The sequence below is a fragment of the Vombatus ursinus genome, unplaced genomic scaffold (assembly GCF_900497805.2).
Source record: "Vombatus ursinus unplaced genomic scaffold, bare-nosed wombat genome assembly UNPS02014801.1, whole genome shotgun sequence".
Lineage (NCBI taxonomy): Eukaryota > Metazoa > Chordata > Mammalia > Diprotodontia > Vombatidae > Vombatus > Vombatus ursinus.
Genome location: NW_020954579.1, coordinates 14837714 through 14851039, shown reverse-complemented (window position 1 = coordinate 14851039; position 13326 = coordinate 14837714). Strand labels below are relative to the sequence as shown.

At 47.2% G+C, this 13326-nt stretch overlaps 1 protein-coding gene across 3 annotated transcripts in view; it reads left to right on the top strand.

Annotated features, from left to right (window-relative positions):
• Positions 1-13326, top strand: part of ITGB4 (integrin subunit beta 4) — a 45820-nt gene that overhangs the window by 3765 nt on the left and 28729 nt on the right. For all 3 annotated transcript variants that reach the window (XM_027872787.1, XM_027872786.1, XM_027872785.1), the window contains exons 2-13: positions 1817-1899; positions 2798-2880; positions 3880-3981; positions 5054-5258; positions 5631-5727; positions 6425-6596; positions 8413-8676; positions 9044-9133; positions 9836-9958; positions 10303-10467; positions 10693-10769; positions 11002-11204. In XM_027872787.1, coding sequence (XP_027728588.1) covers positions 1827-1899; positions 2798-2880; positions 3880-3981; positions 5054-5258; positions 5631-5727; positions 6425-6596; positions 8413-8676; positions 9044-9133; positions 9836-9958; positions 10303-10467; positions 10693-10769; positions 11002-11204 — 1654 coding nt within the window. In that variant the 5' untranslated portion in view covers positions 1817-1826. The remainder of the gene's footprint in view (positions 1-1816; positions 1900-2797; positions 2881-3879; positions 3982-5053; positions 5259-5630; positions 5728-6424; positions 6597-8412; positions 8677-9043; positions 9134-9835; positions 9959-10302; positions 10468-10692; positions 10770-11001; positions 11205-13326) is intronic.

Below are 13326 nucleotides of genomic sequence, written 5' to 3'. Positions count from 1 at the left end.
AATCAGTGTGGCAATAGGGGCGATGCCCCACCCCGTCTTGGCATCTTGGGTACCAAGCCCGATTCATTCCATGCTTGTTATACTTGGACACGGTAGATACTATAATCTGACTTTACTTGGAGACCCGTCCTCAAGAAAGAGATGGAAAGAGTGATTTGGGTTCACAAGATCATATATTCTAGATGTGAAGATGGCTTCTAGGAAAATGTGGTAGGGTTCTCTGATTTTTTAATTTCTTTTTTTTTTTAGGGTTTTTTTGGAGTTAAATGACTTCCTAGGGTCACACAGCTAGTAAGTGTGAAGTGTCTGAGGTCAGATTTGAACTCAGGTCCTCGTCATTCCAGGGCTCATTCTCTATTCACTGTGCCAACTAGCTGCCCCTATTTTTTTCAGCTCTACTGGCCTAGGTGACTCATGCCCAGTTCTCTTCAGATTGTAAAATGATCTCAAAGACACCCCTTCTTCCCCACCCACCCCCACCATCCTAGGGCTTCCCTGATTGGCTTCTCCCATTTTTTTTCTTTTTTCAAAAGTTTTTTTCAATTTTCATTGATGTCTTTTGTTTTTCCACCAACTTTATTTCCAAACATGTCTCTCCTCCCACCCGTCCCCATCAAGCCATTACTCATAACAAAGAATAAAAAGGAAAGGAAGGGGAAGCAGATTAGTAAAATCAACATCAGTTGACTCTAAATGTATATGTAGTGTTGTTCCTTACTCACAATCCCTCACTTCTACAAAGAATCTCCTACAGTTTTTTAAATAAATAAATAGAAAACTGGTTCCCTGGATGTCTTAAGGTATATCTTCAAGGTGGAAAAGTGAGTTACCACAAGAGGCTAACCTAAAATGAGGATGACCAGTGTTCAGTGGCCAATGATGTTCAAAGAGCTGATGTTCCCACTGGAGTAGGGAAGGACATGCTCCTCTCTGTCTCTGTCTCTCTGTCTCTCTCCATCTCTCTGTCTCTCTCCATTTCTCTCTCTCTCTCTCTCTCTCTCTCTCTTTCTTTCTTTCTGTGTCTATCTCTCTCTGTCTCTCTCCATCTCTATTTCTGTCTCTGTATCTGTTTCTCTGTCTTTCTGTTTCTGTCTCTCTGTCTCTGTCTCTCTCTGTCTCTCCATCTCTCTATGTGTCCTTGTCTCTGTCTCTACCTCTGTCTCTCTGGCTCTGGCTCTCTCTGTCTTTGTTTCTCTTCTTCTGTCTCTCTGTCTCTGTATCTGTCTCTCTCTGTTTCTATCTCTGTCAGTCTCTGTCTCTGTCTCTCTCCCTCTCTCTCTCCACGTCTTCTCAGGCTTCCTCTCTCCACTTAAGGGCTGACATAAAGGCATAAAGGAAATGCTAGATTTCACCCTATTGGGCTAGGCCAACCATGACCAGTGCATGACAGTGCCCAATGACTGACCCTCTCTTCTTTGCCTCCCCACCCTGACCCCTGTATCCCATTAGGAAGCCCTTGAGCAAAACCTTCCTGGCACTGCCATTCACATAGCCCAAGCCTAGGGGACAACTGGGTAAGATGGAGCCTGTGCCACCAATTAGATTGGTACCTGTACCTGAGATATCCCAGCTCCCACTCACTCTGTCCCAGGCCAAGCTGTGATTCAGTCAAAGCTAAGGGAGGATCAAGGTCACAACAGGAAGAACACAGCCGGGTGTGGGAGATAACAGTTCTACAAGTCTATGACCTGGCAGGAAGGAGTCTCTGAGAGGAGGGGCATCATCAGAAAATCTCAAGGAGTGACACCATTCTTCATCCTGCACCATGTGGTGCTCATGACACAGGCATACAGAATGAACCCTCTGCTTGTTTCAGGAGGAAGAGGATGCCCTGGCCAGGGTCATGGGCTGGTCTGCTGTTCTGGGCAGTGCTATGCATCAGCTTCCAAGGGAACATGGGTAAGTCAAAGGACCTTTCCCTGATAGACCCCAGAGGACCCAGGTTGGACCCCTTCCCCTTAAGCATTTCTGGGGTCACTCGGTGCCCTGACCATATGGCCCACCATCACATTCTGTCTACCACTTTTCATTCATTCATTCTTCCATCCATCCAACAGACATTTATTGAGCACCTCCCATATACAGTTAGGCACAGTGGAAGTACAAAGATGAATAAGACAAAGTCCCTCCCCTCAGGAAGTTTAAAGTCTAAAGTAGAAGATAGGTATACAAATAAAGATAAGAGAGGGGGGAATGTGATAAGTGCCAAAAGAGAGGAATCAGCAAAGTGCTACAGGAGTTCAGAAGAGGGAGAAGGAGTAGATCATTTGAACAATAATTAGTCCCTTCCCAAGTATCTCCAAGCACCTCATGGTCAGCTAGAGGCTGCATTACATGACCAGGAAACTAACATACAGGCAAACACCTACAGTGAAGCTTAAAATAGCCTGAGCCAAGCTAGGTGGCACAGTGGATAGAGCACTGACCCTGGATTCAGGAGGACCTGAGTTCAAATCCGGGTAACACTCACTAGCTGTGTGACTCTGGGCAAGTCACTTAACCCCATTCCTGGCTTAAAAAAAAAAAATTTAGGTGCAGCTAGGTGGCACAGTGAATAGAGCACTGGGCTTGAGGTCAGGAGGACCTGAGTTCAAATCCGGCCTCAGACCAGACACTTAACACTTCCTAGCTGTGTGACCCTGGGCAAGTCACTTAACCCCAATTGCCTTAAAAAAAAAAAAAAAAAGACACCCTGAGCCACCCAGCTAGTGCCTTCTTCCCTGGGAAAGACTGTTTGACCCAGGGGCCTCTCCAGCTCTGACCCCAACCCTGTCTTTGACTCCTGCTCCCCATCTAGCTAATCGCTGCAAGAAGGCCCTGGTGAAGAGCTGTACCGAGTGCATCCGTATAGATAAGGACTGTGCTTACTGCACTGATGAGGTGAGGACCCCTGCCATGTCCCTGCCCATCAGGGCCTTCCCAGCATGGTATGCCTTCCCACTCTCAAACTTGTGAGACTCCAGCTTCCCCCCACATTCCTTCCTACAAGCGTGTGGCCAGATCCACACTTACCACGTCCTCTGCAAGACTCTGGTGCCCAGGATGGAATCCAGGAAAGGGAAAAACTATATGCATGCATTATATTGTATAAAAGGAATGAGTGGGAAGAGCCATAATTAGCATTTCTGGCACCTGAGGCAAGCAGAGAAAAAATAGTAAAGACTAGAGAGATCTCCTAAGCAAACAAGGTCCAGTGAGAGGTGGATGCCACCCTTGAGAGGAGATAGAGACCCTGAGACACCCCAATGCCACTGCTGGGGAGCATGCCCCCAGGAGAGGGTATAGGGTGGGCCAGGCCAGGGAGGGTGCTCACCTACAGTACAAGAAGGCCTCAAGAGCTTTCATTAAGCCAGGCTTCACCTTCATTGTGGTTCAGGTACAGAGTTCAACCCTCTCCAGTCAGGTGGAGTTGTACCCGGGCCAGAGAGGACTGTCCACCCTACCTGGTCCCCACCTCTCCAACTGCTAGGAGATGGCTGAGGTTAGGAAATAACAGGTGAGGTAAGATAGTGGAGGAAGGTACTGGAGTAGTCATTTCCCTCAGCCCTGGGTGTCAGGCACTAGAAGAGAAAGAGATGCAGTAGTGTATGTTCCAGAAGAGGATCTAGCAGCCTAGGGCTGGAAGAGTAAAGATAATCATGCTTCAAATGTGAGGGCTCTGGGCCCAGGGTTGACAAAAGATTGAAGTATGAGATATACTCCCCTCACTCCAGTGTCAGGTGCCCAGGTACAAAGCCCTGGTTGTCTGGGCCTAGTTACAGCTCTTAGGGGAGGTTATCAACTGAAAGCCAAGACCGAGTGCATGGATGGAGAAACAGAGGAGGGTGCAAGAGCCACTGAGAACTATCCTATCCCCTTTTCCATTCTTCTACTGGGTAGACGTTCAAGGATCGTCGCTGTAACACTAGAGAGGAGCTACTGGCCATGGGCTGTGAGGCCGCAAGTGTGGTGTTCAAGGAAAGCAGCTTCCGGATCACAGAGGTGAGAGCCAGGGATGAGGGGTCAGCGTGGTTGTTAAAAGTGAGGTCATAGGGGGCAGCTAGGTGGCACAGTGGATAGAGCACCAGCCCTGCAGTCAGGAGTACCTGAGTTCAAATCCGGCCTCAGACCAAATACTTGACACTTACTAGCTATGTGACCCTGGGCAGTCACTTAACCCCAATTGCCTTAAAAAAAAAAAAGTGAGGTCATGTGCTAGAAATAAGGAGTCATATCCTCAGAGGCAACTAGGTGGCACAGTGGGTAAGAATGCCAGACAAAGTCTAAAGACCCGAATTCAAATGCTGCCTTCAATATTTCCTACCTGTTGTGACAAGCCATTTCACCTCTTGACTTCAGTTTCCCCATATGTAAAACGGAAGTAATAATAATAGCACCTGCCTTTTTTCCCAGGGGATGCTCAAAGGTTATTTTTTACATAAGACTTATTTGAGATGATGAACAAACCTAGTCTGGTGGAAGAAGCACTGGCCTAGGGAGTAAGGAGACTTTAGGCCTAGTCCCATGCTGTGTTACTAATTGGTCAGATGACCACGGGCAAGTCATTTCGCTTCTCTGGGTCCAAGTTTCTCTATCTGTAAAATGGATTAGAAAAGAACCCTGGAACTGGAGTCAAGGGACCTAGCTTTGAGCCCAGCTCTGCCCTTCACTGCCGACGTGACCTTGGTCAAGGGCAAGATACGTCATCTTGCTGGGCCTCAGTTTCCTTGTCTATAACTGTGCCATTCTATAGTTTTACAGAGGCCCCTGGTCAGCTTTCCACAGGGGCCATGGAGGGGATGAAGGGGAGATTGTTCATCCCTGAGAAAGGAGGGGGTCACTTTGAGCTGGGTCCAGAGAAGGAAGCTGGGCCAAGGTGAGAGTGAGTGATGCCTGCTGGAACGCAGGAGCCAGGGTACCAGGGAGAGATGCTCAAGGCATGTGTCTCCCTCTTGTTTTGGCACACATACCCAGTGTGTCTATATGTGTGTGTGTGTGTGTACGTGTATGCACATATACATTATACATCTGTACACATATATACACATACGTCTATACATGTTCTCCTTGGCAGTCTACTGAGATCGACACCACCCTGAAGAAGAGCCAGGTGTCGCCCCAAGCCATGCAGTTGCGCCTGAGGCCCGGGGAGGAGCAAAGTTTTGAGTTTCAGGTGTTTGAGCCCCTTGAGAGCCCGGTGGACCTGTATATTCTCATGGACTTCTCCTACTCCATGTCCGACGATCTGGCTAACCTCAAGCAGATGGGCCAAAACTTGGGTATGTCAGGGCATCTGAAGCAAGGGCAGGATAGGCGTCACCGCTAAGGCCAGGCCCATCCCCAGGAAACCAGGCCACTGGCAATGTGTTCAGGTGTTTCCTTTCCCAGCTATGGAAATACAGACCATGCATAGGCACGTGTTCCCTGGGGCTACTGAGCTCTCCCCACTCTTCTCGCTCAAGGGGGTCAAGGAATTGCCATTAGAGACAGTCTCCTCCTTGAGTAGGTCCCTGAAGTATCCTTGGTGCCTAGGGTAGGGGTTTGCAGGATCCTAGTTCTTTAGCCTTGGCCCATGGTCCTGTTGGAGAGGGGGAGGTGGGGTTTTATCCAAGGGACTTCCCTGTCCCCTCCTCAATGTCCTATATCTCCAGCCGGGGTCTTGAGCCAGCTCACGAGTGACTACACTATTGGCTTCGGCAAGTTTGTGGATAAAGTCAGCGTCCCACAGACAGACATGAGGCCAGCCAAGTAAGTGAGCCTACCCTGAGGATTCTACCACTTGGTACAAGTTCAGTCAAGACTGAGGGAGGAACTATTCACCGCTATTGCTGATCCCACCAATGATCCCTGGAATATGAGGTGGCCCAGGTCCCTGGGCAAGTGGTACATGGGCAGACCCACCCCACCCCTTCCCCACCCAGTCAGATCAGTCACAGAGGTGCATCAACATGGGCTCGGCTAGAAAGGAATTAGCCATTGATAGGATGCTTGTGGGGTGGCAGCCCAGGGCTAGTCAAAGGAGAGGGTGAAAGGAGAGTTCCTTCCCTCAAGGTGCCAGCGGTGGGGTAGAGGAAGGCAGTGCTTCCCTTTAGGCAGTCCTGGAGGTCCTCCACCTGCCCAGCATAGAAGGATAAAACATATCCCACCCTGTATCAGTACCCTTAGAGGAAAAGGCATTATCATGTTGGCACCTTGAGACAAAGCCTCAGTTGCCTCATAATAGAGACCAGGTTGAATGGGGCCCCACTGACTGTGAGGAAGGGGCATGGAAACATGATATTCTGCCCTCCAATTTCCATGCACCCCCTGGAGCAAGAAATAAAGAAATAAAAGAAATAAAGAATGGTATTGGGAGTCAAGGGAGGGGTTCCTTTACTGAGCAGGGAGGAGATGTAGAGGTCTGGTACTCTCTCCCACCTGATGTCTCTGTCCTCCCCACCCCAAGGCTGAAGGAGCCCTGGCCCAACAGCGACCCACCGTTCTCCTTCAAGAATGTGATCAGCCTGACAAAAGATTTGGAAGAGTTCCGGAACAAACTACAGCGGGAACGAATCTCAGGCAACCTCGATGCACCTGAGGGTGGCTTTGATGCCATCCTGCAGACAGCTGTGTGCACGGTAAGCCCAGCGTGGGAGCTGCCAGACTGTGCGTGCCTATCCCATCCCCCTCTCTGCTAGGGGGTCAGGGGGTTTCTTTTTCTGCACGTTAGTCTGAGTGATTGAGAGGCCTCTTAGTCTCTGGGCCTCTTTGGGAAGAAGGAAAACACAGAGCATCACTGTGTAGATGGTGGGGACGTCTCTAAGGCCTGGGATACACAGATAGATTTCAAGAGGGTCTGTGAACTTGGAACTTATTATATTTTTTAAAATTTATCTTATATTTGTTTTACTTATTTTTTGTTGCATTTTAAATTTCAAGTTGTCCCCCTCCTTCCCTCCCAACCCCGAATTGGAGAAGGCCAACATTTGATATAAATAAATATGTGAAACCATACAATACATACTTCCATATATCAGTTCTTTCTCTGGAGGTGTATAGCATTTTCTGTCATAAGACTTTCATGGTGGATTTGAATGTTCATAGCTTAGCCATTCACAGTTATTCTTTGAATAATATTGCTGTTACTGTCTCCAACGTTCTCTTGGTTCTGCCCATTTCACTCTGCATTATTTCATGCAAGTCTTTCCATGTTTTTCTAAACTCAACATGCTTGTCATTTCTTACAGCACATTAGCATTGCATCAGAAACTTGTAATATGTTGATAACTTGTTTTTTGATAACTTGTATTTTAATAGAATTGGCTTCCTTTATAATCCTATATGTTTTATTTTATGCATTTAAAAACATTATTCCAAGAAGGGGTTCATAGGCAACACCAGAATGCCAGAGGAGTCCGTAACACAAAAAAAGTGAAGAATTTCTGTTCTGATAGGAAGGTCTCTGGGGGTGATGGGCAAGGGGATGGTCTCAGGCAGTACCCAACTTGGTCTACAGTCAAACTACATCACCTTTGTACTGAACTGGACAGTTTGAAAAACTGTTAGTTAAACTGACGAGATAGCCCAGTGGAAAGAGCACCGGCTCTTAGGTTTGAATCTTGCCTCAGGAAAGAAGGAACTAAGCACTTATTAAATGCCTGCTGTGTTCTAGGTACTGTGCTAAGGTCTTTATAATTATTTTCTTATTTAATCCTCACATCATCTCTGAAAGATAGGTTATATTATTACTCCTACTTTACAGTCAAGGAAACTGAGTCAGACAGAGGTTAAGTGACTTGCCCTGGGTCACACAGCTAGTAAATATCTGAGGCTGAATTTGAGCTCAGGCCTTCCTGACTCCAGGCTCTGCACCACTCACCTATTCAGACTCTTATTAGCTGTATGACCCTGAGTGTTAAATTACTTAACCTCTCTTAGCCTCAGTTTCCCCAGATGTAGAATGGGGATAATAAGTGCATTAAATTATTTAACTCCCACAACAACTCTGTAAGGTAGCCAGTAGTATCCTGATTTTAAAGATGGGCAAAACTTGAAGCAATATATTATCTCATTTAGTCCTCACATCAACCCTGAGAGGTAGGTGTTATTATTATTCCCACTTTACAGATGAGGAAACTGAATCAGCAGTTAAGTAGCTTGCCCTGGGTTATACAGCTAGTAAGTGTCTGAGGCTGAATTTGAACTCAGGACTTCCCGATGCCAGGCTCTATACCATCCACCTAACTGGCTAGCTATATGGGCTTCCCTGTCCCCTAACATTGGTATCATAAAGAGTTCAAGCTAAATAAGAGATGGATGTTTCCTACTATCTGGGAGATGCAGGGACATTCATTCATCCACGTGGCAGCGAGCAAGCAGGGCTTGCTTCAGGACTGTTCTGGAAGGCTGAAGAAGGCACCTTTAAATAGGTATGCTTGTCTTTACCCTCCCCAGAAGGACATTGGCTGGCGGAAAGACAGCACCCACCTGCTGGTGTTCTCCACAGAGTCGGCCTTCCATTATGAGGCAGACGGTGCCAACGTGCTGGCAGGCATCATGAAGCGTAACAGTGAAGATTGCTACCTGGACTCCACAGGCACCTACATCCAGTACAATCAGCAGGACTACCCATCAGTTCCCACCCTGGTGCGCCTGCTTGCCCAGCACAACATCATCCCCATCTTTGCTGTCACCAACCATTCCTTCAGCTACTACGAGGTATGTATGTGTGTGTGTGGGTGTGTGTGGGTGTGTGTGGTATGTGTGGTGTGTGTGTGCATGCATGTGCTTGTGCACACACGTGTAGGAGTCCTGAGAGCAGAACCATCCCCAAAACCTTCAGGGACTGTTTTGGGCTTCTCCCTCATTAGAGATACCATATATCTCTTCTCCCTGAGTTCCCAATTTAAAAAACAAAACAAAACTAATATTAAGCTTGTGATCAACTAAGACTCCCAGATCTTTTTCAATGAGTTGGACTGAGTAACCACTAAGGTTCCTTTCAATAAGCAGAGACTATTATTCTACGTCTTCTTCATCTTCTTCAACATCTTTTTCTCATTTTTCTCTTTTTTTTTTAAAACAGAAGCTGCATACCTATTTCCCAGTCTCCTCTCTGGGCTTGCTGCATGAAGACTCCGCCAATATAGTGGAACTACTTGAAGAGGCCTTTTATGTAAGGGAGGGGTTTGGGGTTAACTTGGGACTTTGGGACCTGAGAGGGAGACCTGAGGCTGAGAGGAGGGCCACATGGGACATGGTTGGAGAGGACCAGGGACTCAGAGTCAGAGTCAAAGATTGGGGTTGAGGGTAGGGACACAAATTTCACCCTCGTTCTCATTCCTAGCTACTTCTCCCTAGAAAAAGTCTCTGTGCTGAGCTGATCCTCTGTCTCTGAAGGGCTGGCTCTCAGCTAACACCCCTCCCTAGGACTAGCCTTGCTCACACAACCTTCAGTCTAATGATATGAAGTCTGGGACCCAGAGGTACGATAGTCTTCAAAGAAAGCCACTCCCACCACCTCCTACCCTCCCATCTCTCTTGCCTTGAGGGAGGCTTGGTACCTACCAAAGGTACCATGTAGGCTCCAGTGGGTATATCATCTCTGATCAGCATTGGAGTCTACTGTTTTCATTTGGGTGATTAGGAATACTTATTGATAAAGGTAAATGTGCGAGCATTGTGTGTGTGAGGAGAGCTGGTGAGTGCCAGGGAGTGAGACAACTGGGGGCCGAGGCTGCCAGAGTCTATCTTTTGGAGAAAAAAAAATAGGTAGGGTAAAGAGTCAGACATTCTTTATCAATAAAGACTTACGTAGAGAGGGTAAGATAAGGGTTGTTCCTTCCTAATTCTATGGTTCCCTGTATCTCCTCATCAGCGTATCAGGTCCAACTTGCATATCAGAGCTCTGAATGCCCCCAGGGGCCTGCGGACGGAAGTCACCTCCAAAAGATACGTGAAGACAAAAACTGGATCTTTCCAAATCAAGCGTGGGGAAGTGGTATGTTTCCATTGGGGCTGGTGTGTGAGAGACCTACTGGGCACAGGGTTAGGGCAGGGATTTATTATAGATTAAGGCCCTGATAAGGAATGGGTTTCTTTCCTGAATGGAATTGAGTTATTTTCCAGGATTGAGGATAGATCAAGTGGTCCTTTCCCCCAACCCAACTTCAGAGAACCATGAGCTGTAGGGTTTAGGCAGAATAGAATATCTCTAAGGGGCCAGAATAAGAGAATCCAGGGGGCTCCCTTTTCTCTAGAAAAAGCCCAAACAGTCCACGTGTACCTGCACTCAATGACCTCTGGGGGAAGGAGACCTTGGCTGATGGAGCTCTGTTATTACAGGGAACTTATCACGTGCAACTGCGGGCTGCAGAGCAAGTGGACGGGCGGCATGTGTGCCAGCTACCTCTTGAGGATCAGGCAGGCGAAATCCATCTAAAGCCCTCTTTCTCCGATGGGCTCAGAATTGATGCCAGCATCATCTGTGATGTGTGCCCTTGTGAACTGGTAGGTAGTGAGCATTGTTAAACCAGAATAATATTTAGAAAAATGACCCTTGGAACTGAGAGCCAGAGAGGGCGGGGCAGGATTCAGTGACCACTGTTCACATGGGGGACAGGGACACTGCCTGCTTCCATCTTGGCTCTGGGCTTGGTCCCTGCAGGAGAAATGCCATTCAAGGCAGGCAGGCAGCCAAGTCTCATAAAAGGGTGACACCCCAATCTTTTACAGCAAAAGGAGCCTCTGTCAGCCAAATGCAGCTTCAATGGGAACTTCACATGTGGGCACTGTATGTGCAAGGAGGGCTGGTGAGTGGCAGGGGGTGGGACAACTGGGGGCCCAGGTTGTCAGAGTCACCCTGCCCTTGATAAAAAGAAGATGGGAAGGGCAAAGAGTCTGTGACTCCAAGAGGTCTCAATGCTGGAAACACCAAGGTGTGCCAGACAAAGGAGGGAAGGAAGGGAAGGAAGGACGTAGGGGCTGGGAGAGAGCAGAAAGGGGACTGCTCCTCCAAAAGTTGATCTTTTCCGTCCCTCCCAGGAGTGGCAAGGCTTGTAACTGCTCCACGGGCTCCCAGAGTGACACGAAGCCTTGCACGCGGGATGGGGAAGACAAGGTTTGCTCGGGGCGAGGAGAATGCCAGTGCGGACGCTGCGTGTGCTATGGAGATGGACGCTACGACGGACAGTTCTGCGAGTATGACAATTTCCAGTGTCCTAGAACCTCAGGCTTCCTGTGCAATGGTAAGAGGGGATCGAGGGTGAGGCCGGGGATCAGAATGAGAAAAAAGGGTATCTCTGTAGCCTGAACTCCCTCATCTGTAATCAGATTCATTCGTGCTTCCTCTTCCTTTCCTGTTCTTTCCTCCATTTTTCTCCTTCCCTTCATTCTTTCCTTCAATCAATACATCAACAAGCATTATTAGATTCCTACTAAGTGCCAGGCACTATACTAGGATTTGGGGTGCAAAGACAAAAGTGAAATAGTCTCAGCCCTCAGGGAATTTGTAATTTGGAGTTTGGGGGGCATGAATGAATATAGTTTGTGTGTGTGTGTATGTGTGTGTGTGTTTGTGTGTGTATGTGTGTGTAAATAGACACAGGATATTATCGTTGTTTACATTCAACTGGACACTCTTTGAGAGCAGGGCTATCTTTTTGCCCTTCTTTGTATCCCTAGTGCTTAGCACAGTGCCTGACACGTAGTAGGTGCTTAAAAAATGCTTGTTGAGTTGATAGGAAGCAAGTTATATGTGAAGAATAAGAAGAAGGCCAGTTTGGCAGGACTGCAGTGTGTGTGAAAGGGTAGTACTATGCAAAAAAGATGGAAAAATTAGGTTCAGGCCAGGTTATGAAAGGCCTTAAACGTCAAACAGAGAAGTCTCCATTTAGGTCCTAGTGGTAATGGGGAGCCACTGGAGTTTATTGAGTAGAGGAATGACACGGTCCTGACTGTGCTTCGGGGAAATCACTTTGGCAGCCATATGGAGGAAGCAATGAGAGAGTCGAGGCAGGGACAACAATTAGGAGGCTATTTCAGTAATGCAGGTGAGAGGCGGTGGGGACCTGAACTACAGTGATGGTGAAAATGGGGGTAGAGAAAAAGGGGCAGATGTGAGAGATAATGTGGACATAGCAACAAGATTTGGCAACTGATTTGATATGTATAGTGGGAAGAAATGAAGACTTGAGACTGATCCTGAGGTAACAAAACTGGGTGAGTAGGATGGATACTCAAGTGCTAATGAACAAAACTGGAGAAAATCACAAAATCGTGTGGCCTGGGTCCACTGCAAATTGATTTTACCTAAACTCAACAGGGTCGTCACTATGGCAAGTCAATCCTTTTATGCCTTCCTAATTAATTTACTGGGGCAGCCAGGTGTCAAAATAGATAGAGTATCTAGCCTGGAGTCAGGAAGACTTGTCTTTGTGAGTTCAAGTACGGCCTGAGACCCTGGGCAAGTCACTTAACCCTATTTGCCTCAGTTTCCTCATCTGTAAAATGAGCTGGAGGAAAGGAAATGGCAACCCACTCCAGGATCTTTGCCAAGAAAACCCCAAATGGGGCCATGAAAAATCAGAAACGACTGAAAAAAGAACCTCCCATGGCTTCCTTTCCCCCTTCCTTACTTCCACTTCCCAGAATACTTAATTTTCTTCACTCACTATCTAAGAACCTTATATTTTATTGAATAAATCCGAGGCCATTCACAGAGAGCTCCATCTTCTCCCCTCCTAATCTTATGTCACCCACATGCGTTCTGCCACTATGTGCTCATTCACCCCTGTCTCACAAGAAGATGCGATCCTTCTACATGCCAAAGCAAACCCTTCCAAATGCACAAGTGATCTCATTCCTTCTCATCTTCTCCAGCAGATTGTACCCCCTCATCCCCATCTTTTAACTTATTTTCAGTCTCTCCCTGTCTTCTGGCTCATTCCCCACTGTCTACAAAGATACACATGTCTCTCCCATGCCCCAAAACCTTCACTTGATCCATCTATCCCCACTAGCTCTCATCCTCTTGTAATTAAATCTCCTCTTGTGATTAAACTTCTTAGGATGGCTGTCTGTGTACTGCCACTTCCTTTCTTCCCACTCTCTTCTTAACTCTCTACAGTCTGACAGCTGACCTCATCATTCAGCTAGCTGTTCTCTCCAAAGTTACCAATGATCTCCATTGCCGAATGTAATGGCCTTTTTTTCACTCCTTATCATCTTGACCTCTCTGCAGCCTTTAACATGATCAATCAGTCTTCTCTTTGATGCTTTCTTCCTCTGGGTTTCCATGACATTACTCTATTCTGGTTTTCCTCTTACCTGTCTGACTGCATCTTCTTAGCCTCCTTTGCTAGATCTTCA